Source organism: Cetorhinus maximus, chromosome 9 (assembly GCF_964194155.1).
Source record: "Cetorhinus maximus chromosome 9, sCetMax3.hap1.1, whole genome shotgun sequence".
In the NCBI taxonomy this organism is placed as follows: Eukaryota; Metazoa; Chordata; class Chondrichthyes; order Lamniformes; family Cetorhinidae; genus Cetorhinus; species Cetorhinus maximus.
The window spans coordinates 22,621,338-22,646,667 of record NC_135887.1 but is presented as its reverse complement, the minus strand read 5'-3'; the positions used below and the strand labels follow the sequence as shown (position 1 = coordinate 22,646,667).

The 25,330-nt window shown below is 45.8% G+C and overlaps 1 protein-coding gene across 6 annotated transcripts in view; it reads left to right on the top strand.

Annotated features, from left to right (window-relative positions):
* The window catches only part of bcas3 (BCAS3 microtubule associated cell migration factor), a 1,018,944-nt gene that overhangs the window by 401,965 nt on the left and 591,649 nt on the right, over positions 1-25,330 (top strand). For all 6 annotated transcript variants that reach the window (XM_078548265.1, XM_078548260.1, XM_078548263.1 and 3 more), the window contains one exon: positions 2,765-3,029. In XM_078548265.1, coding sequence (XP_078404391.1) covers positions 2,765-3,029 — 265 coding nt within the window. The remainder of the gene's footprint in view (positions 1-2,764; positions 3,030-25,330) is intronic.

The following is a 25,330-nucleotide window of genomic DNA, read 5'->3' as shown; positions in this document are numbered from 1 at the left end:
TACTTGCCACTTGAAAGTCCAAGCCTGAATGTTGAACTGGTCTTGCTGCATATGGACACAGGCTGCTTCATTATCTGAGGAATCGCAAATGGTGCTGAACATTGTGCAATCATCAACGAACATCCCCTTTTCTGACCTTATGATGGAAGGAAGGTCATTGATGAAGCAGTTGAAGATGGTTGCACCTAGGAGATTACCCTGAGAAACTCCTGCAGCTTGTGCTAGGTATGACTCCAACCAATGGAGAGTTTTTCCCCATGATCCCCATTGACTCCAGTTTTTCTAAGACTCCTTGATGCCACACTCAGTCACATGCCTTGGTGCCAAGGGCAGTCACTCTCACTTCACCTCTTGAGTTCAGCTCTTTTGTCCAAGTTTGGAGCAAGGCTGTAATGAGCAGGAGCTGAGTGGCCCTGGTGAAATTCAAACTGAACGTCAGTGAGCAGGCTATTGCTGAGTAATTGCTACTTGATAGCACTATTGACAACACCTTCCATTACTTTGCTGATGATCGAGAGTAGACTGTATGGGCGGTAATTGGCTGGATTAGATTTGTCCTGCTTTTTGTGGACAGGACGTACCTGGGCAATTTTCCAAATTGCTAGCTGGATGCTGGTGTTGTAACTCTTTCGAGTTATCAACAGATCGCATGTAACTCTTTCGAGTACATTCACAGTTCTTGGTTTCCGGGAGTGGGACATGAACCCACAACCTTCTGATTCAAAGGCGAGGGTGCTGTGAACTGAGCCACAGCTGACACCTCGATGCTGGTGTTGTAGGTGTACTGGAAGAGCTTGGCTAAGGGCTCAGGTAGTTCTAAAGCACAAGTCTTCAGTACCATTGCTGGAATGTTGTCAGGGCCCATAGCCTTTGCACTACCCAATCCCTTCAGCTGTTTCTTGATATCACATGGGGTGAATCGAATCGGCTGAAGACTGGCATTTGTGATGCTGACCACCTCAGGAGGAGGGCGCAATGAATCATCTACTTGGCACTTATAGCTGAAGGTGCTTGCAAATGCTTCAGCTTCATCCTTTGCACTAATGTGCTGGGCTCCACCATCACTGAGGATGGGGATATTTGTGGAGCCGCTTCCTTCAGTTAGTTGTTTAATTGCCCACTTCCATTTAGAACAAGATGTGGGAGGACTGCGGGGCTTTGATCTGATCCTTTGGTTTTGGGATCGCTTAGCTCTGTCTATTGCATGCTGCTTCTGCTGTTTGGCATGCAAGTAGTCCTGTGTTATAGCTTCAGCAGGTTGACACCTCATTTTCAGATATGGCAGGTGCTGCTCCTGGCAGCCCTCCTGCATTCTTCATTGAACCAGGATTGATCCCCCACCTTGACTGTAATGGTCGAGTGGGGGACATGCTGAGCCATGGGGTTACAGATTGTGGTTGAATATAATTCTGCCACTGATGATGGCCCACAGCACCTCATGAATTCCAGTTTTAAGTTGCTAGATCCATTTGAAATCTATCCCGTTTCGTACAATGGTAGTGCCACACAACACAATGGAGGGCGTCCTCAATGTGACAATGGGGCTTCTTCTCCACAACGACTGCGCGGTGGTCACTTCTACGGATACTGTCATGGACAGATGCATCTACAACAGTAGATTTGTGAAGATGAGGTCAAGTAGGTTTTTCCCCTCGTGCTGGCTCCCTCAACACCTGCCACAGACCGACTCCAGCAGCTATGTCTTTTAGGACTCAGCCAGCTTGGTCAGTTGTGCCACCGAGCCATTCTTGGTGACGGACATTGAAGTCCCCCACCCAGAGTACATTCTGCACCCTTGCCACCCTCTCTGCTTCTTCCAAGTGGTGTTCAACGTGGAGAAGTACAGATTCATCAGCTGAGGTGGGAATGAGGGGTTTGTGGTGGAGGTGGTAATCAACCCATGTTTCACCTGATGCCATGAAATTTCATGAGGTCCAGAGTCAAAGTTGAGGACTCCCAAAGCAACTCCCTCCTGATTGTATACCACTGTGCCACCAACACTAGTGGGTCTATCCTGCTGGCAGGACGGGACATACCCAGGGATGGCGATGGTGGTGTAAGGTATGATTCTGTGAGTATGACTGTGTCAGACTGGAGTTTCACTAATCTGTGAGACAGCTCTCCCAATTTTGACAGAAGCCCCCAGATGTTAGTAAGGAGGACTTTGCAGGGTCAACATGGCTGGGTTTGCTGTTCCTAGTGCCTAGTGATCCGGTTTTATTCCTTATTGAGGTTTCTGTGGCAGCTTGATACAACTAAGTAACTTGCTAGGGCATTTCAGAGAGCAGGTAAGAGTCAACCACATTGCTGTGAGTCTGGAGTCACATGTAGGCCAACCAGGTAAGGACAGCAGATTTCTATTGCTAAATGGCATCAGTAAACCAGATTTTTTTTCACAACAATTGCCGATAGTTTCATGGTCATCATTAGAGACTAGCTTTTAATTCTGGATTTATTAGTTGAATTTAAATTTCATCAGCTGCCATAGTGGGATTTGAACCCATGCTCCCATAGCAATAGCCAGGGCCTCTGGACTACTATGCCAGCGACATTACCACTACGCCACCATCTCCTCTTCAGAAGTCTCACATCTCTTCACACGATGTAGTTCTTGTTGTTAAGTAGGTAAATATTAATTCAATCGGAATCATGGATTTGTACAGCACAGCCATTCAGTCCATCATCCCTGTGATTGATTTCTTCAAAAGTACAAAGCAAATAGTGCAGAAGCTGTAATTTCTGGTATTTTGTATTTGTGTTCTAGGTGCAAGATATTTGTTTCAGCCAGGACTGTCGCTGGGTGGTAATTAGCACACTCCGGGGGACCTCGCATGTATTTCCAGTAAATCCTTATGGTGGACAGCCCTCTGTGCGAACGCATATGTCTCCCCGTGTGGTGAATCGCATGAGTCGATTCCAGAAGAGTGCTGGGCTGGAAGATATTGAACAGGAGCTGTCGACCAAACAAGGTGGGCGCTGCAGTCCAGTAGCTGGTCTCTCAAGCAGCCCCTCTGGGTCACCACTTCACAGTGAGTATCAATTTTTTTTTCCTAAATCAAGAGATTACATTAAAGCTGCAGTAATCCTTTCGTAACAATCAGCCTGTCAGTTCCAGGTCTGCTTCGTGCCTTTACTATCAGATCCACACCAAGCAGACACTTCCAAAGCACAATCAGCTGCAGAACAAATACTCCTGATAACAAATGAAAAGCGTTATGCTTTGTAATCTCTGCGGGTGATAGTTTACTGGGTCCACATTTTTTCTCTCCTATAATTCATTTGTTTATGTAAAATGTTGCTGAATTAAGTTGAGACCATGCAAACCAGAACAAAAGGGCATTTTGCAATGTGTTATTTTTGGGGCCAGGAGCAGTCTTTGCTGCAAGCAAGTGTGAGCTTCACTACCATAGAACATTTATTTAAATTACAATTTCACAACTTCAGGTGAGGCTCTTTCCCACCCTGGTGCACATATAGAATAGATGCATCGATAATCCCGGGAGCTCAGCTACAGGGAGACCATTGTTCTACATATATATCTACAATTACTTGGCACTAGTTTTTGGCACATTATGTTCCATGCAATTCTTTCCACATTTTTCCCTGCTAGTATTTTCCCTTATTATTCTTGGTTGCTGCAGCATAGTTTTACATTGTTTACATAGTATTTGCAGCACAGAAATAGGCCATTCGGCCCTACAGGCACTTGCTGATGTTTATGCTTCTCCCATTCTACTTCATCCAACCCCATCAACACATCAGTTAAACCACACTGTTCAAGTGGTGCAGAAGGGTGGCCTATGAGAGATTTAATCACCCTGCATAATTTCGATGAGGAAGAAGATGTCACAAGGTATTTACAAATGCAGATTCAATGGCATTTGGGTGTTTTCTGCACCCCTATCAATACTTTAGGACTTGTGTTTTTATACCCCTCCACTCATAGCTATGCATTTCAGAGGATTGTTATTGCTGCCTTCGTTTACAAGAAAGGCTATCACAGAGTTGTACCATCTGCTGCAGGGTGGCCTTCAGACAATATCTTAAGCAGGGGTGGCTCTTCCTGTAACAACAAGACTACCACAGCATTTCTTTTATGCTACCAGATCCTTCCAGGACACTGTAAAAGTGATCTGATAAATCTGCCAATCTGCAGTGCTTATATGCACAAAGCAATTGACAACTTTACTACTACTGTGCTTGCAAGGAACAACATCTTGATCACTTTTCCTGTGGAATTGAGGCATCAGATGAACATGGCACAGACCTATTACCAGGTGGCAGAGTATTGTAGATAACAAAACAAAAACAAAAATACCTGGAAAAACTCAGCAGGTCTGACAGCATCTGCGGAGAGAAACACAGTTAACGTTTCGAGTCCGTATGACTCTTCAACAGAACTAAGGAAAAATAGAAAAGAGGTGAAATATAAGCTGGTTTAAGGGGGGGTGGGACAGGTAGAGCTGGATAGAGGGCCAGTGATAGGTGGAGATAACCAAAAGATGTCATAGACAAAAGGACAAAGAGGTGTTGAAGGTGGTGATATTATCTAAGGAATGTGATAATAAAGGTACAGATAGCCCTAGTGGGGGTGGGGTGGGGGGAAGGGATCAAAATAGGCTAAAAGGAAGAGATAAAACAATGGATGGAAATACATTTAAAAATAATGGAAATAGGAGGGAAAAGAAAAATCTATATAAATATTTGGAAAAGAGGAGGATCGGAAAGGGGGTGGGGATGGAGGAGAGAGTTCATGATCTAAAATTGTTGAACTCAATATTCAGTCCGGAAGGCTGTAAAGTGCCTAGTCGGAAGATGAGGTGCTGTTCCTCCAGTTTGTGTTGAGCTTCACTGGAACAATGCATCAGGCCAAGGACGGACATGTGGGCATGAGAGCAGGGTGGAGTGTTAAAATGGCAAGCCACAGGGAGGTCTGGGTCATGCTCGCAAAGCGGTCACCCAGTCTGCGTTTGGTCTCTCCAATGTAGAGGAAACCGCATTGGGAGCAGTGAATGCAGTAGACTAAATTGAGGGAAGTGCAAGTGAAATGCTGCTTCACTTGAAAGGAGTGTTTGGGCCCTGGGACGGTGAGGAGAGGGGAAGTAAGGGGGCAGGTGTTGCACCTTCTGCGGTTGCATGGGAAGGTGCCGTGGGAGGGGGTTGAGGTGTAGGGGGTGATGGAGGAGTGGACCAGGGTGTCCTGGAGGGAACGATCCCTGCAGAATGCCGCCAGGGGGGGTGAAGGGAAGATGTGTTTGGCGGTGGCATCATGCTGGAATTGGCGGAAATGACGGAGGATGACCCTTTGAATGCGAAGGCTGGTGGGGTGATAAGTGAGGACAAGGGGGACCCTATCATGGTTCTGGAAGGGAGAGGAAGGTGTGAGGGCGGATGCGCGGGAGATGGGCCGGACATGGTTGAGGGCCCTGTCAACCACCATGGGTGGAAAACCTCGGTCAAGGAAGAAGGAAGACATGTCAGAGGAACTGTTTTTGAAAGTGGCATCATCAGAACAGATGCAACAGAGGCGAAGAAACTGAGAGAATGGGATGGAGTCCTTACAGGAAGCGGGATGTGAGGAGCTGTAGTCGAGGTAGCTGTGGGAGTCTGTAGGCTTGTAATGAATATTGGTGGACAGTCTATCACCAGAAATTGAGACAGAGAGGTCAAGGAAGGGAAGGGAAGTGTCAGAGATGGACCATGTGAAAATGACGGAGGGGTGGAAATTGGAAGCAAAATTAATAAATTTTTCCAGGTCCCGACGAGAGCATGAAGCAGCACCGAAGTAATCATCGATGTACCGGAGAAAGAGTTGTGGGAAGGGGCCAGAGTAGGACTGGAACAAGGAATGTTCCACATACCCCATAAAGAGACAGGCATAACTTGGGCCCATGCAGGAACCCATAGCCACACCTTTTATTTGGAGGAAGTGAGAGGAGTTTAAGGAGAAATTGTTCAGCGTGAGAACAAGTTCAGCCAGACGGAGGAGAGTAGTGGTGGATGGGGATTGTTCGGGACACTACTAGTCTCCTCCGTCTGGCTGAACTTGTTCTCACACTGAACAATTTCTCCTTAATCTCCTCTCACTTCCTCCAAATAAAAGGTGTGACTATGAGTACCCGCATGTCCCCGAGTTATGCCTGTGTCTTTATGGGGTATGTGGAACATTCCTTGTTCCAGTCCTACTCCGGCCCCCTCCCACAACTCTTTCTCCGGTACATCGATGATTGCTTTGGTGCTCCTTCATGCTCTCGTCTGAACCTGGAAAAATTTATTAATTTTGCTTCCAATTTCCACCCCTCCGTCATTTTCACATGGTCCATCTCTGACACTTCCCTTCCCTTCCTTGACCTCTCTGTCTCAATTTCTGGTGATAGACTGTCCACCAATATTCATTACAAGCCTACCGACTCCCACAGTTACCTCGACTACAGCTCCTCACATCCCGCTTCCTGTAAGGACTCCATCCCATTCTCTCAGTTTCTTCGCCTCCGTCGCATCTGTTCTGATGATGCCACTTTCGAAAACAGTTCCTCTGACATGTCTTCCTTCTTCCTTGACCGAGGTTTTCCACCCATGGTGGTTAACAGGGCCCTCAACCGTGTCCGGCCCATCTCCTGCGCATCCGCCCTCACACCTTCCTCTCCCTTCCAGAACCATGATAGGGTCCCCCTTGACCTCACTTATCACCCCACCAGCCTCTGCATTCGAAGGATCATCCTCTGCCATTTCCGCCAACTCCAGCATGATGCCACCACCAAACACATCTTCCCTTCACTCCCCCGGCGGCATTCCGCAGGGATCGTTCCCTCGGGGACACCCTGGTCCACTCCTCCATCACCCCCTACCCCTCAACCCCCTCCCACGGCACCTTCCCATGCAACCGCAGAAGGTGCAACACCTGCCCCTTTACTTCTCCTCTCCTCACCGTCCAAGGGCCCAAACACTCCTTTCAAGTGAAGCAGCATTTTACTTGCACTTCCCACAATTTAGTCTACTACATTCGCTGCTCCCAGTGCGGTTTCCTCTACATTGGAGAGACCAAACGCAGACTGGGTGACCGCTTTGCGGAACACCTTCGGTCTGTCCGCAAGCATGACCCAGACCTCCCTGTCACTTGCCATTTCAACACTCCACCCTGCTCTCATGCCCACATGTCCGTCCTTGGCCTGCTGCATTGTTCCAGTGAAGCTCAATGCAAACTGAAGGAACAGCACCACATCTTCCGACTAGGCACTTTACAGCCTTCCGGACTGAATATTGAGTTCAACAATTTTAGATCATGAACTCTCTCCTCCATCCCCACCCCCTTTCCGATCCTCCTTTTTTCCAAATATTTATATAGATTTTTCTTTTCCCACCTATTTCCATTATTTTAAAATGTATTTCCATCCATTGTTTTATCTCTGCCTTTTAGCCTATTTCGATCCCTTCCCCCCACCCCACCCCCACTCGGGCTATCTGTACCTTTATTATCACATTCCTTAGATAATATCACCACCTTCAACACCTCTTTGTCCTTTTGTCTATGACATCTTTTGGTTACCTCCACCTATCACTGGCCCTCTATCCAGCTCTACCTGTCCCACCCCCCCCCCCCTTAAACCAACTTATATTTCACCTCTTTTCTATTTTTCCTTAGTTCTGTTGAAGAGTCATACGGACTCGAAACGTTAACTGTGTTCCTCTCCACAGATGCTGTCAGACCTGCTGAGTTTTTCCAGGTATTTTTGTTTTTGTTTCGTATTTCCAGCATCTGCAGTTTTTTTGCTTTTATCTTATTGTAGATAACACTCAGGTGAGAATTAGAGCTTCTCATATTCAACCCCAAAGCCTCCAGGAAAATAACGGGCTCACACTCAGTTAATATTGCAGGTGGTATCTGTACCATCACTATGCTGTTAACATCTCTATGCAACATTCCTTGGTGCCTGCATTATTTGAAGATGAAACACTTTCTGTTTGGCACTTAGCATCACGGGAGTGTAATTTGTCAAACTTTGACACTGGGCTGCATGAGGAGTTATTAGGGCAGATGATTCAAAAGCTTGGTCCAAAAGATAGGTTATAAGGAGTGTCTCAAAGGAGCAGAGAGAGGTGGGAAGATCTCGCGAGGGAATTCCAGAGCTTAGGCCCCAGGCAGCCGAAGGCACGGTCACCAATGGTGGAGAAAAAAAAATCAGAAATGCATAAGAGGCCAGAATTGGAGGAATCTTAGAGATTTGTAGGGCTGGAGGACATTACAGAGATAGGGAGGGGCAAAACCATGGAGGGTTTTGAAAATGAATAAAAATTTTAAAATTGAATCATGCCCCACCAGGAACCACCCATGTTGTTGGATTTATTTGCTGAACCGCAATTCAATCACTTACAACTCTCAGATTTTAAACTGGAACAGTTTTTAATTCCTGAATTGAAATTCAAACTGTTGCTGTTTAAATTGAGAGTGCTCAGCATTTAAAGTTCAATCAATTTTGCAATCAATAGATTGTGATCTTCTAAGCAGAACATTTGAACCCTATTTCTTAAATGGGCCCACTGTTGAATTCTGTTCTTTGAGAAAGACACCACAAGTTGGTAGTTTGGCTGAATGGCCTTCTTCATTAGGATTTGCCTTGTGATCTATACAAATATTCCATTCTAAATTGAAATGCCCAGTCCAGAATACTAGTCCCAGTATTTTACAATGATGTTCTATTTGTTTGGAATTTAATTGCCAATCTTTGCAATTGTTGCTTGTTACATAATCGTAATACCCAGAATGCTAATTGATCTTTGTATATAAACCCAAGGAATGTTCATCCAGTTCTTGGCCGTGTTATCTTATTTAAGAACTTCAGAAGTTGTATGGTTACTGTGTCTCACGGCCCTTCTTGAAAAACATTTAAATTCCTGCTTGTTTGTCCCTTTTTCCTGTGCAAGGCACAGTCTTGTTTAAATATCTGACGTTGAAATCTTTATCAGGGTGTGTTTCGGATCTTACAGTGGACGTTCAGTCTGGTTTTGCAGTTGCCTACTCCCCCGGCCGCGTGTGGCCCCTTATAGAAACACGAACTAAGGAAAACTCTTAATTCACAGCTGATAAGGAGATACTTCCTGCATAGCCTAACAAGCCAACACAAACTTTGTTTGGGTTCCTTTGTATTTTATCTGTTAACACACCCCGTTGTATTTTTGTAAGTCAATAGGCGGGTGACGAAGTGCACTAATTATGATATCAGCACACAATTGCTGACCCCTGGCTTAGATCCTGCTCATACTGTGAGCACAAGCACAATGCACTGAAACGACATCTACTTCCTGTAAGGTTAGCGAATACATGCTAATGTTATCACACTGAAAATATAATTGACCTCATAGTGTCAAGTAAAGAGATGCAGTGTCTGAAGTTGGCACTTAGTATTGTGTGTGCACCCCTGGGATTAGATACAAAAGCAAATTTACAGTGGAACAAGGCGGGTGCTGAAAAAAATGCCACTGTTTGTTGCTTTGATGGATATGTAAGGAGGGAGCTGCAAGGTCAGACTTTGTAATATTCTAGTTGTACTTTTTTTTTCAATTGCGCAATTTTCCTCATGCCAGTCCACAAAGAGCCAGCCTGACCCTCCAGACTGTAATGAGTCCCTCTAAAGTTGTCTTGTTTTGCTTTTTTAGGATTGCTAATTGCGATTTCAGTTTAGCTCAGTGGGTAGCTCTCTTATTTCTGTCAGAAGGCTGTGAGTTTGAACCACAATCCAAGATTTGAGAGCAAAGCTGACACTCCACTGCAGTAGTGAGGGAGTGCTGCATTGTCAGAGTTGCTGACTTGTCCTTAAGCTGGGATGTTAAATTGAGTCCCCCGATCCATGTTCAGGTGGACATTCAGAATCTCAGAATATTATTTGGCCAGCATTCTATCTTCAGCCAGTGCCACCCCAGAAAGAGGTTAAGTACTCAATCACCTCAATGCTGTTTGTGGGATTGCGCTTCGTGTAGAATGATTGCTAATTGCCTACATAACAACATTCATTACGTGATGAAATGTTTTGAGATATGTTAAACTGACCTTTAGGTGAAAATTTTTCTTTTTTCATTCAGCTTGGGTGGTTAAAAAAAGTTAGCTAATTTAAAACAAAATCAGAAAATGCTGGAAAAACTCATCAGGTCTGGCAGCATCTGTGGAGAGAGAAACAGAGTTAACTGACTCGAAAAAGAGTCATATTGTACTCGAAACATTAACTCTGTTTCTCTCCCCACAGCTACTGCCAGACCTGATGAGTTTTTCCATCACTCTCTATTTTTAAAACAAAAAACTACTGCGGATGCTGGAAATCCAAAACAAAAACAGAATTACCTGGAAAAACTCAGCAGGTCTGGCAGCATCGGCGGAGAAGAAAAGAGTTGACGTTTCGAGTCCTCATGACCCTTCAACAGAACTAAGTAAAAATAGGAGAAGGGTGAAATATAAGCTGGTTTAAGGTGGGGGGGCTGGGGGGAGAGAAGTTGGGGTGGGGGTGATGGTTGTAGGGACAAGCAAGCAGTGATAGGAGCAGTTAATCAAAAGATGTCACAGATAAAGGAACAAAGAGGTGTTGAAGGTGGTGATATTATCTAAGAGAATGTGCTAATTAAGAATGGATGGCAGGACACTCAAGGTACAGCTCTAGTGGGGGTGGGGTGGAAAGACTGACAGGGCATTACAGGTATAGATTTAAAAATAATGGAAATAGGTGGGAAAAGAAAAATCTATATAAATTATTGGAAAAAACAAAAGGGAGGGGGAAGAAACGGAAAGGGGGTGGGGATGGACGAGGGAGTTCAAGATCTAAAGTTGTTGAATTCAATATTCAGTCCGGAAGGCTGTAAATACCTAGTCGGAAGATGAGGTGCTGTTCCTCCAGTTTGCGTTGGGCTTCACTGGAACAATGCAGCAAGCCAAGGACAGACATGTGGGCAAGAGAGCAGGGTGGAGTGTTAAAATGACAAGCGACAGGGAGGTTTGGGTCTTTCTTGCGGACAGACCGCAGGTGTTCTGCAAAGCGGTCGCCCAGTTTACGTTTGGTCTCTCCAATGTAGAGGAGACCGTATTGGGAGCAACTAATGCAGTAGACTAAGTTAGGGGAAATGTAAGTGAAATGCTGCTTCACTTGAAAAGAGTGTTTGGGCCCTTGGACGGTTAGGAGAGAGGAAGTGAAGGGGCAGGTGTTGCATCTTCTGCGTGGGCATGGGGAGGTGCCATAGGTGGGGGTTGAGGAGTAGAGGGTGATGGAGGAGTGGACCAGGGTGACCCGGAGGGACCGATCCCTACGGAATACCGCCAGGGGGGGGTGAAGGGAAGATGTGTTTGGTGGTGGCATCATGCTGGAGTTGGCAGAAATGGCGGAGGATGATCCTTTGAATGCGGAGGCTGATGGGGTGATAAGTGAGGACAAGGGGGACCCTATCATGTTTCTGGGAGGGAGGAGAAGGCGTGAGGGCGGATGCACGGGAGATGGGCCAGACATGGTTGAGGGCCCTGTCAACGACCATGGGTGGAAAACCTCGGTTAAGGAAGAAGGAGGACATGTCAGAGGAACTGTTTTTGAAGGTAGCATCATCAGAACAGATGCAACGGAGGCGAAGGAACTGTTTGAATGGGATGGAGTCCTTACAGGAAGTGGGGTGTGAGGAGCTGTAGTCGAGGTAGCTGTGGGAGTCGGTAGGCTTGTAATGGATATTGGTGGACAGTCTATCACCAGAAATTGAGACAGAGAGGTCAAGGAAGGGAAGGGAAGTGTCAGATTCAGAAGGGAAGTGTCTCTATTTTTATTTCAGATCTCCAACATCTGTAATATTTTGCTTTTATTTACCTTAGCTAATCTATCCTATTGTGATTGAGTAGGCAGGGTGATACAGTCACAGAATCACAGAATTTTAATGGCACAGAAGGAGGCCATTCAGCTCATCGTGTCTCCAGGGGCTCTCCAAATGAACATTATGATCTAGTGTCATTGCCCTGCACATTGTTTCTATTCAAATAATCATCTAATGCCCTCTTGAATGCCTCGATTGAACCTGCCTCCACCACACTTACAGGCAATGCATTCCAGACCCAAGCCACTCATTGTGTGAAAAGGTTTTTTCTCACATCCCACTCGCTTCTTTTGCAAATCACTTTAAATCTGTGCCTTGTTCTCAATCCTTTTACAAGTGGGAACAGCTTTTCCCTATCTACTCTTGTCCAGCCCCCTCATGATTTTGAACATCTCTATCAAATCTCCTCTTAGTCTTCTTCTCTCAAAGTAGAACAGTCCCAACCTCTCCAATCTGTCTTCGTAACTGAAGTTTCTCATCCCTAGAACCATTCTTGTAAACCTCTTCTGCACTCTCTCCAACGTGTTCACATCCTTCCTATAATGTGGTGCTCAGAACTGTACACAGTACTCCAACTAAGGTCTAACGTGTGTCTTATATAAATTCAGCATAACCTCCTTGCTCTTGTACTCTATGCCCCTATTAATAAAGTCCAGGATACTTTATGCTTTATTAACTGCTCTCTCCACCTATCCTGCCACCTTCAATGATCCATGCACATACACACCCAGGTCTTTCTGCTCCTGTACCTCCTTCAAAATTTCACCGCTTATTTTATATTTGCCTGTCCATATTGTTCCTACCAAAATGCATCACCTCACTCTGCACTGAACTTCAACTGCCACCTATCTGCCACTCCACCAACTTGTCTATGTCCTTTTGAAGTTCTACACTGTCGTCCTCGCAGTTTACAACACTCCCATGCTTCGTATCATCCGCAAACTTTGAAATTGTCTTCAATACACCAAGATCTAGATCATTAATATATATCAGGAAAAGCAAGGGTCCCAATACCGAACCCTGGGGAACTCCACTACAAACCTTCCTCTGCCTAAAAAATATCCATTGACCATTACTCTCTGCTTCCTATTTTTTAGCCAATTTTATATCCATGTTGCTACTGTCCCTTTTATTCCATGAGGAATAACTTTTCTCACAAGTCTGTTGTGTGGCACTGTATCAAATGCCTTTTGAAAGTCCATGTATAGTCCATCAACAGCATTACCCTCATTGACCTATTCTGTTACCCCTTCAAAAAACTCCAACAAGTTCGTTAAACACGATTTACCCTTTAGAAATCCATGTTGGCTCTTCCTTATCAACACATATTTTTCCATGTGACTACTAATCCTATCCCAAATAATTGTTTCAGTCAGTTAGAGGAAAACACTCTGAGAGCAGCTAAACTACATTCTGTGTGTGCATTTAGGTGTGTGCATTTATGGACTCTGTCAAACCTCTCTGCTGTTTAGGAATTTGAATGAATCCTCCTTCCCTGCAAAGGTCATCATACAAAAAGCTGGGACTGTATTGGGATGTACAACATAACATTGATGTAGTTGGGTTTCCTATTTTCAGGCTAAACTGATATCCCATCATGTCAAAATGTGAAGAAATCTGTGTTTATTTATTAATTATTATCATAAAATACTGTTTGTTGCACTTGATTATTGGTGTTTGCTTATTATAAAATTGCATTAGAAGCAGTTTAAAGAAGGTTCACTTGACTCATTCCTGGATTGAAGGGCTTATTTTACAAAGATAGGCTGAACAGATTAGGCCGATGCCAATTGAAGTTTAGAAGACTGAGAGGTGATCTTATTGAAACATATAAGATCCTGAGAGAACTTCATAGGTTGATACTGGAAGGATGCTTCTTCTTGTGGGGGAGACTAGAGCTAGGGGACTGTTTAAGAATAAGAGGTTTCCTTTTTAAGATGGAGATGAGGAGAGATGTTTTCTCTCAGAGGGTCATTAGCCTGTGGAATTCCCTTCCCCCAGAGAGCAGTGAGGCTGGGCCATTAAATTTATTCGTCTGAATTAGACAGATATTTAATAGACAAGGGAGTTAAGGGTTATGGGGGGCAGACAAGAAAGTGGATTGAGACCACAATCAGATCAGCCATGATCTTATTGAATGGTGGAGCAGGCTTGAAGGGTTGAATGGCCTACTCTTGCTCCTAAGTCCTTTGTTCCTATAAACTTTTAACTGTGGTGTGAAGGATCAACAGAGTAAAAACCAAGAACTCGACTCAGAGTTCAAGCTCTCATTCCCAATTTTCCACTTGCTTGAATATCAGCTTGACTCAGTTAGTCAGATTCTTTCCTTTGAATCTGAGGATTGTGGTTTTAATCCCCAGTTTTAGTTTATAACCTAGGCTGACATTTTAGTGCATTACTGAGGGTGTGCTGCGATATCAGAGGTGCTGTGTTTAGGAAAAGACATTGGCCTGACTTTTTCATTCGGCAGAGCAGGCGAGGACAATCATTGAGCTCAGTGCTACTTGTGCAAGTAGGGGGAGGAGAGAGAATTGGGGCCAGCGCATGCCCGACATAATTTTGCGTCATTTTACATATCAGCGTGTCGGGCCTGCCCCCGCACGCCAACTGAAAAATTCAGGCCATTGAACCAAGAGCCCCCCTGTCCCTCATGTGTTTCCCATGGTTCAATTTGAAGAAGAGTATGGAGTCCTCCTAGCACCCCAGTACTCCTACCTCAAGCAATACAGATTAGCTGGTCATTCATCTTATGTTATGTATGGACCCTTGTTGTATGAAAATTATCTGTGGTGTTTTCCCAAACAATAGTAATGGGTGCCACTTCAAAGTAATTCACAAGTTTTTCCTCACATCCCCCCTAAACCTCCTGCCCCTCACCTTGAACTTTTGTCCCCTCGTGACTGACCCTTCAACTGAGGGGAACAGCTGCTCCCTATCCACCCTGTCCATGCCCCTCAATCTTGTACACCTTGATCAGGTCACCCCTCAGTCTTCTCTGCTCCAACGAAAACAACCCAAGTCTATCCAACCTCTCTTCATAACTTAAATGTTTCATCCCAGGCAACATCCTGGTGAATCTCCTCTGCACCTCCTTTCTCTTACATTAGCCTTAAACTAACCCTTTAGAAGTTTTGACCCTGTATTCCCTTGTCCGAACTTGGCAGCTTGTTTTAAAATAGTAGCGTGGTTAATTTTTTATACACCATTTACTGTCCTACAATCCTAATTTAGATCATTTCTCAGATGATCCACACCATGGCTGAAAAGCCAAAGTCTCTCTAGTCTTTCCTTATAACTCTGACGTTAGACACTGGAGGGAACTTGGCTCTTCTGTGCATTGCCTTCATCCCTTGAACATTGCCATTGATTCTTCCCTTCTTCAGCTGCAGATGAAGGTCAGCACTGATCTGTGCTCTGCCTTAGCCTAAACTCGATGTATGCACAAAAACAAGACTCAGAAAAGCAAGCAATATTTACTAAAAGCATGCCATGGAAACAATCATTGACAGAGAGTCTGGGCGTGATCCTTTTTTAAATGAAAATAGTAAATGACCCCATCTCATTTGTTCATTTTTCCCTTCTGCTGCAATTTGTGCAGAATCAAATTATTGCATTTATCAGACACAAAGGGCCAGATGAAGTGCTCCTCATAAGTAGCAAGCAATAGTTTAACCTGTTTATATTGATCCCGAACATTGTTGCCAAAATGCTATATAAGCATTCATGTATGCATCTATATCCCTGCATCAGGTGCCATTCACACTGGGATTGCAGATAAAATTTCATGCAGACAAGTGTAAAGTAATGCACATGGGAAGCAAGGAAGAGCAATGCACATACTTCACGAATGGTTTTAATTTGCTAAGGATGAAGTTAAAAGAGACCTAGGAGTCTTAGTAGACTCAACACTCCACATATTCAACCAATGCAGAGCAACAATCGACAAAGCCAACAGAATGTTGAACTACAAAGCTAACATAGTCAAATACAACTTCAGAAGAAGTCATAATTAAACTGCACAAAGTTCTAGTTAGACCACATCCTGCGTGCTATGTCCAATTCTGGTCACTGGAAAATGCAGCATAAATGAAGAGAGAAAAAATGCTAGTTTCAATTGAATAATGCAATGTAATTTTTCTAATATGTTAGTCACCAGTAATGGAAGATTTGTTTGGAGTGAGTCATGCACATCAGTCATCATTCCATTTTATTTGTATATAAGCTACCCCTGCATATAAGCAGCAATCCAAACTTGAGCCCTTCCCTTGGGAAAATGATTATAACTTGCATATAGTCCACATCCCTGATTTGCAAAGAACGTTAAAAAGTGCAACCTGTGTTTGAGTAAATGTGGTGAATTGAAACTTGTGTGAATTAGTGAGTTAAGCCTATCAGTGGGTACATTAAGGGGGATATTTGCATGCCATATTCAGCATATGCAAATCTACTGGTGGTGGTGGCACACCTGTGGCAACCATTGAACAACTGAAGTTGGTCAGGAATTTGAATTGAATTTGCTTTTTTAAGCTAACAAATGCCTAAAGTGCACCGGAAAAACAAATCTGAACTTCAGCCAGGTTTCAAAGAGGTTAAACAGTAATTTATCCATAGATGCATTTAAGGGGAAGCTAGATAAGCATATGAGCAAGTAAAGAATAGAATTTTATACTGATATGATTAGATGAAGAGAATTGGAAGAGGCTCATGTAGAGCATAAACATCAGCACAGACCATTGGGCCAAATAGCCTGTTTCACTGTTGTAGATTCCATGTAATTCTATGTAAATGGATAGTATGTGCAGAAGTCAAAAGATGACCTGTAAGAACTCTATTCAAAGACTGACATATAAAAGAAAGTATATAATTCAACAAAGCATCACCAAAGCTTATCTTTACTGGGAAGACTTCAAAAGAAAGGATCTGTGTCTTAAATTGGGAAATACTTTCCATAGTTGCATTACTGCTCAATGGTAGGTCGCCCTCATTTTGCAGGGATTAACATCAAACTCAACAGTGTCATTGCACGAAGGATCTTCTGATGGAGATTTTTCCAGAGCCAGGTATAAGCTACCCCATCGTTACACGTGGTAATGCATATCTGTACATTGGCACCAGATGGAAGTGCCATGACACATTGCCTGGATACACGTTATAGAAAATTGCTCAGACATGACAAGTTATCTGCTGCACCTTAAGCAGGCAAAGTTCCTCCAGAAATAAAAACATAAAATGTTGGAAGTATTCATTTAGTCAACCTGAAACGATGGCCAGAAAATTTTCCGTTTGACGGGCGGGCCCGACCGACTCGGCAGCGGGCGGGCAGCCGATTGCCGCCACCGAAACAGGCCGCGCCGCCATTTTCCGCGGGCGGGCCAATTAAGACCCGCCCAGCAGGTTAGCGACTCCCATGGAGAACGGGAAAATAGTCGCGGGGGCGGGCGGCTTCAGACTGCCGGTTCCAATGGGGTACCAGCAGTCTGTATAAAGAGTGGCCAGGCAACCTGCTTGAGGCAGGGCATCATGGCCACTCGGGGAGCGAGGGAGGGAGCTGTGGTTCCAGAGGAGCATGAGCAGGAGGAGGGGGGCAGGCTGCAGGAGAGGCCAGCGGGGGGCCACTGTGCACCTCGATTCTCCGATGCATGCCTTGCTGTCCTCCTCCAAGAGGTTTCCAGCCATTGGCATGTGTTGTATCCGGAGGATGGGCCCCCCATGTCACCAGCCAGGCATGGGAGGAGGTTGGTGATGCTGTGAGCGCCCATGATGATGTGCGGCGCACTGGCACCCAGTGCCGCAAAAGATTCAATGATTTTCTGCCCTCTGGACAGGTGAGTACCTTGTCGGCCTTGGCCATTTGACCCAGAAGGTAGCCTTAGCCTTTGAGTTCCCCCACCCCATGTCTTGCTGTCGTTACTACATTGGGCATTTGGCACACGTTGGGTGGGCAAACTGGTACTGACCATGCTTACATCAGCCTTAGCGGTTGAGGAGAAGACGGGTTCTCCCTACGGCATATGTTGGTGTTTGTGGCATTTGAGTAGTCTGGGGGCAACCTGCAGGGGAGGCCGCTAGTCACATACTCAGAACTCCAACACGTGTCATATTGATGGTGATGAGATGGCGCAAGGGGTGCCTCAAGGTGTTGTGGCCAAGTGCCATCTGCTGGCACTGGCGCCGCACCTCCTTGCCATGGACGCTAAGACCCGTGTGCTATTCAAAGTGATGGACGCCAAATGTGTCCAAGGTGGCCGTTGGGGGAGGGGGTTGGGAGCAGCCGTACTATCTTTTGGGGACTGATCACCAGTAGTGTGGACAGGAGCCGCTGGAGGCCTCAAATGGGCCACTGTGGTTGGGGTGCGGTGTGCGAGTGCAGAGTACATGAGCGATCAACCCCAATGAACCTTCTTCTCTGCTCTGCAGGCAAAAAGTCAACACAATCTGCGGGAACGCCAGAGGACTGGAGGTGGGCACGCCCTGCTCCAGCGCCTCACAACATTTGAGGAGCAGGCCATGGAGCTGGGGAGGAGACAGGAGGCAGGAGGCCAGGGCGGCTGGGGGCGGCGAGGCTGGGGTCCAGGTATTTGAGGTCCACAGTCCCACCCACTTTGTCTGCCCAACATCCAAAGCACTGATGGTTGCTGCAATCGTTAATGCAGCAACACTGCTCATTCACAGACTGAGACACTCTGATGTGTGGGTCATACACAAAGGTCCCTCGTACCCTTGAGGGTTCGCGTCTCCACCACCTTCCAAAGTCACCGTATCCCATTTGTGACCACTATCACCATGGCCTAACATGCCATGGCATCGCTGCTGCACAGCCAGAGACTGAATGCATCTTAAGGGGTTTGGGACCTCCACCGCCCTTTCAGCCAGTGCGCCCCACATTACTCTGTCCAAAAGATCCTCAGCACCTCAGCTGTGAACCTCATGGCACACAACTTAAATAAATGCCACCACATTACTCATTCTTGCGCCAAGGGGCAATGTTGCCTTCTGCTCACCCGATCTATGTCCCTCCTAACGGTATGAAGGTCAATTATGTGACCTCTCAATCTCCGGTGCTCCACGGCAAATGTCGCAAGTGTTTGCGATGTTTCCTCAGCATCGCAACTATCCAGGCCAGCATGCATCCAAGTCAGGTACCTCTGCACTCTCCCCACTCCAATGGTACATAACATGCCATGTGGCATTCCTGAGGCCATCCGACCAGCCTGTCTGCATGCGCGTCAAATGGTTGGAGTTCCTCTTGACTCTTTTCCACCCCACCAATGTTCGTCTCCTTAGGGTCTTGAAGAGCGAGCGACTTATGAGGCTGGGGGGGAAAGGGATGAAAGGTTTAACTGACAACGCTAACTGATGCACTATCCTTGTTGTTAATTTCAGCACCGGAGGGCTGCAGGGGACGAGGCACATGCTGAGTCCAGCACTGGTGACATGCCTCTGGAGTTGTCACCAACGCAGCAGCTGCAGGACAAGCGGCAGGAAGTGCGTTTGCATCTGGCCGGGGTTGCATAAGGGCTTGCTCTGCGATGGAGGAGTCCAGGCAGAGCGCACGTGAAGGCATGAACCTCAGGGCAGAGCTTCAGGCTTCCTCCACTGAGAGATTGGCGACTCTCATGGAGAGGGAGTTCAATCGGATGGAAAATCTTCTGATTGGGTTACGCTCTGACCTGCAAGCCCTCACAGCGGTACTGGCCACGGGTGGTCATTCCCAATGTGGGAGATGTTGTGGGCACCAAGCGTCGGTGCTCGGTGCCTTTGCATCTGTGGTGAGCAGGGAGGTCGAAAAGGACCTCACGTCAGTGCAGCAGCTGCCTGCCATTGCTGCGAGCTCCTCTCAGGGCGCTGTGGATGAGGGCAGCAGCTCCTCCGCCCCTCTGCCAGTGAGCGTTGCTTACGTTGAGGCTGTGACAACTGGGGAGATGCCAGTTCTGGAACTGGCCACTCCCTCCCAGGCGGGGCCATCACAGGCTCCACTGGCCAGAGGACGCCCGCCAAGGTCATCGACGCCAACAGGACAGCAGAGTCAGCAGGCTGTCTCACAAGCCACTCCGACTGATGGGGCGGCACCTAGACATAGCACCCGCAAATGTAAGCATAAGGCACATTAGGCACTCCATGGGTATGTCACTGGTGATTTTGTGTTGGCCTTAGAACAGGGAACAAAATTCTTCTTATTGCAATGGAGAAGTCTATGTTTTTTTTTGGACATAATAAAGTCCACTTTTCTGACCATGGCTGAGGGTGTTTCCTTTGTGGTGCATTTTTCTTTTTCACAGACATATGAGTGGACATTGATGTTTCTGTACTAAGCCCTTAGTTGCAGCTGATAAGGTGGAAGATGTAGCACCTAAGTGCCACATGTGGAAGCGCCAGGCAATGCTGTTCCTGCTGATCCATGTGTGTGGAGCTAGCTGAAGGTTCTTTGGATTAAACTGTCCCGGGTGTCCCTGCCTCCTTGGTGTAATAGCGGGTCGGCGTGCTGCCCCTCATCATTGCCCTGTGCTTCCTCGTCTTCTGAGCCACTGCTGGATTCATCATGTGCAGCCTCATCCAAGGCGTCAAGGTCTTCATCGTCAACTGTATCCCCCCTTTCCAGCGCAAGATTGTGCAGAGCGCAGCATACTGCCACCATCAGAGAGACATGATCTGGCGGGTACTGGAGTGCGCCCCTGAGCGGTCCAGGCAACGGAAGCGCATCTTGAGAAGACCGATGGCTCTCTCCACCACAGCCCTTGTGGTGCCATGGCTCCTATTGTAGCGCTCCTCAGCTTATGTTCTTGGATGGCGGAGAGGCGTCATGAGCCACCTTCGCAGGGGATAGTCACCCCACAGCCAACCATCCAGCCGAGCCGGAGCACTGAAGAGCCTCAGCACCTGGGAGTGTCTGAGGATGTAGGCGTCGTGGGAGCTGCCTGGGTACCTTGCACAAACTTGTAGAATCAGCATCCTGTGATCACACACTATCTGCACATTCATGGAGTGGAAGCCCTTCCTGTTGACGAAGGCACCGGGCTCACCTGCTGGCGCCTTGATGGCCACATGTGTGCAGTCTATTGCACCCTGGACGCGGGGGAAGCCAGCAATGGCCGCGAAGCCTCTGGCTCACTGTGCCTGACTTGCCTGGTTGCAGCGGAAGTGGATGAAGGTCAATACCTGTCTGAACAGAGCGTCTGTAACCTGCTTGACACAAGTGTGGACAGCTGATTGGGAGACACCGCAAAGATCACCCACCGAGCCCTGGAAGGAGCCAGAGGCATAGAAGTGGAGGGCAACTGTGAGCTTCAGAGCTGCTGGCATGGGGTGTCCATCCACACAGTTAGGAGATATCTCAGGGCCAATCATCTGATAGATGTAGTTGACTGTCTCCCTTGAGAGTCGGAGCCTCCTTCGGCACTGCACCTCAGTCATATTGAGGTAGCTGCTTCACCGCCTGTATACCCTGGCAGCAGGATAGTGGCGTCTTCTGCGGCCCCTTCCACCTTGGACAACCTCTTGGCCCTGCGCCCCTTGTACCTGCGCCTGGCCTCTCAAAGGTGGCTCCCCTGGAGGCTGATTGTCCAGTCCTGGCCTCCTCCTTAATCCATCCCTCCCTTCTTCCTCAGAGGAGCTGCCTCCAGTGGAGATGTCAGAACCCATACTCCCAGGCTAAATGGAGGCCTCTGGAAAGCTGCAGGCCCGAGAAGGATTACTTCTGCAGACTGGTTTCAAAGTACACAAAAGCACTTGGAAATCGATGTAAACTGCTACAAACCATACAGGCAACTTTAAAACACTTTCTGCAATTAAAACTTCGTGGAAAACATGAACAACCCCTCTGAGTCCATATATCCCGCCAGTGCATGAGTTTTATTAAAAAATCTCCTACCTGCCTGCCCATTGGGCCCGTGTGCCAACCCAAAGTTCGCACAGGCCCCTCAAAATCCTGGACAATTGGCAAGTTAAGGGCCTTAACGAGGCCTTCAATTAATGGCGGGCGAACATCCCGCTGCTGAGCGCACCCGCCGACTGAAATATCGCGATGCCATGCGCTGACGTCGGGACGCTTGCATGATGTCAGCGCGCGACATTTTAAGCGCTGACGTGCGGGCTCCGCCACCCGCACGTCAGCCGGAAAATTCTGCCCATTAATTCTGTTTCTTCGTCCACAGACACTGTCTGACCTGCTGGGTATTTCTTTCAGTTATTGGTTTTATTTCATATTTCCAGCATCTGCATCATTTTGCTTTTGTTTCAAAGCTCCTCCAGTTTGTTTTTCTCAAATACTGTAGTCATCTCATTATCCTTTGGTTCTTCTGGCCTTGTCCATGTTCTTGCATTGAGTCTTCTGATGCCCTTACTGGTGACCTTATTCCCCAAACCTTTAAACATAGTTGCAGATTCTCACACTGATTAAGGTTGTAAATCCGTTCAGAGGTACCCAATGGTATTGTTAACACAATGCTCTTTGCAAACACTTTTCATTTATATTAATGTGTTAGCTTTGTGCGTTCTGGAAAAAAAAAAATTAAAAAGATTAAAAATGTGTGCTACTCAGTAAAAATTTGAGAAGAAAGAATATTCAACGCTAGTAGTTTTGGAAGGATACTGGGAAATTTCCTGATGATACCTAGTTCGACTTTTCATTTAACTGATAGTCCATTCTGCCTACCCACATGGTTTCTCAGCCACATTTTTGTGGTTGACTCAAAAAGATGTTAATCTCTTTCATGGTGCTATCATTACACACCACTTAAATGTCAGGGTCAGACCAATGGTGTAGGGTTCAGGTGGGTGTCCATAGATGAAAACGTTAGAAAGGAAGATTTGCATTTATCCAGCATCTTTCACAACTTTAGGACATCCAAAGCACTTTACAGCCAGCAGTGTAGTCACTATTACATGAAGGAAACTCAGCAGCCAATTTGTGCACAGCAACCTCCCACAGACAGCAATGTGATAAGAAGCAGATAATCTGTTTTTCAGTGATGTTGGCTGAGGAATAAATATTGGCCAGGACACTGGGGAGAACTCTTCCTTTTCTTAGAAATAGTGCCATGGGATCCTTTATATCCACCTGAAAGAGCAAACGGGGTGGAAGGGGAGAAGAGAGATGTCTGATTTGTGTGGATTTGTACATGAATTGAGGTGAGGTATTTAGAGCCCATCTACGTCTCATGGTTCGCCTTTACGGCATCCTTAATTGTAACAGTTTGTATGAATTGACCCTTTATTAATGTTTATGTTATTTGATTATTTGTTTCCCCAATAAAAATTAATTATGGAGGTACAGTGGTGTTGTGGGTCAGAAATCGGCCATTCACCCCTGAGACCGAGATTCCTGTCAAATAGGATGTTGGCCCTTGGAAAGCCTCATTCCAGTTTATATTGGACACAGGTACATTGCATAAAACTTCTCGTAACTTGACATGGAATGACAGTCTCAGGTCCAGAATGGCTGGTATGGGAAATGGCACAATGTCACTTTGGCACAGTAAGGTGACTTACTGAAATTCAGACAGAGCAGAGGAACTTTTATCTTGCATTGTAGCCTTGCCTTACCTGACCTGCTTTTAACCTACCCTGCCTGGCTAGAGTGGCCAGGCATGCATTTAAAATAGCTGTGCAAAGATTACCACCCCCTTGCGCTTGATTTCCGTGTGTCTCTTATCTCCACCTAACTCTAACACAAGCCTTGTCTATATGTGTTAATTGGAGTCCGATGAAATCCATTGGACCCCTGTGGCATTTTAGTGGCCTGCTGAATCCACCACAGCACTCTGCCCAGTAAACTTTGGCAGGGAAGAAGAGGAGACCTCCCTAAGGTAGATCAAAAGCTTTTTTTTACTGGAGCCAGGAGGAGCAGAAATTACCTACTGGGGAGGGGAGAGTATGGGGAGAATTAAAATCAACTCTGTCGTCTCATCACAAGGTATGTGCAGATGAGAAATCCATTCCGGCCCATCTTAGGAAGGCCAGTCACATAGCACTGAAGTGATGTGCCTCCTGGTGACACTGTGTTACTGATGAATCAGGTCAGTCCTGGGCTTACTCCACATCATAGTTAAATCCTGGCATTATAGTTTCATCTAGGCTTTTGTGTGTGTTTTTAAAACAACACTGATGTGTAACTTTAGGACCAGGTTGGTACAGTAAATATTAATGCTAAATTTTTGTAATTTTACAGCCTCTCATACACTGTTTGAAAGTTGGCCTGCTGGGGGCGATGTGTTTTCAGTTTTACTCTGCCCATTATTGTTTACCTTAAGCTCTTCCTTGTTCTCTCAACTTTATTTCAACACCAGGATCATTTCTGACACTGGTGTATTCCTGACTATAAAGCTGCTATAATACTGTTGCTATAGTAAAATCTTTATTACCTGGTATGCATGGGGAATGGGTAGTGCTGGTTAATCAAAAATGCAGCTAATGGAGAGTTGCATTTACCAATGGAATACAGGGCAATACTTGTAGCATGAACTAATTTGCAAGTACTCAGGAAGCAAAGAACAGTATTCTTTTTACTTCTAACCTTCAACTGTACATTAAAACATAAATTAAAGTATAAAATAATACAGTATACAAGTACGAGTTCCAGATAAATTCGTAATTGCTTCTTGTTGGTAAAATGACGATTCGTATGAGGGGAACATCAGAAATTCTGGTTAGTCGAAAATTCCACTTGGTAGAGTGCCAGATAACACACAGTTTACTGTATTTTTTCTTTATTGTTCTAAAAACCTATCTTAGGTTAATCAGTAGAATTTCAGAAGTATGACTTGAAAAATGTTTAAATCAATGCATAAAGTTGTATCTGTTGTAGTCACCCAGATAAATCAAAAAACCCACTGTTCCACGTGTGTGTGATATGGCATGTTCAAATGTTTCGTTGAGTTAGAAACATACCTGTCTACTCCTACCCTGGAGGTAGAAACATGTGCTTTTTCCTTCAGGGATATATTTATGGGTAGGATGTGACTGCAAATTATTTAAAAAGATAATAACCGAACCAGGGAGTAGAATTGGCAGGAAGTTACTCTCTCTGAGAGGGAGGATATAAAACTTGAATTTGTGTCTAGAGTTTCTAAATTAGAAGCAATTTGTTTCTTTGCCAAAACATGTACTGTAATGTTTAATCTCTGATCTGTATCCCCACATCCCTAAAGGTAGTCGCGCCTAAAGAGTATCTATTTTGGGTCGCTTTCTGCAACCTGTACGGTTGCAAAAATAGGGCCAACTCTTCAGTGAAGAGAGACTGTAAGGGACTGTGTCAGGAGGACACAGAGGTTAGTAGTTTGAACAGATAGCTATCAAATAATACTTAGTGCAGTGAAACAAGAGGAAATGCACGAATATGGAGCAAGAAAAAATAAAGGCGTCCATTGACACAGGACCTTTCATAACCTCAGGATGTACCAAAGCACTTTTTAGCAATGAAATATTTTTTGAATTGTAGTCACTGTTGCAATGTAGGAAACAGGGCGGCCAAATTGTGCACAGCAAGCTCTCACAGTAAGCA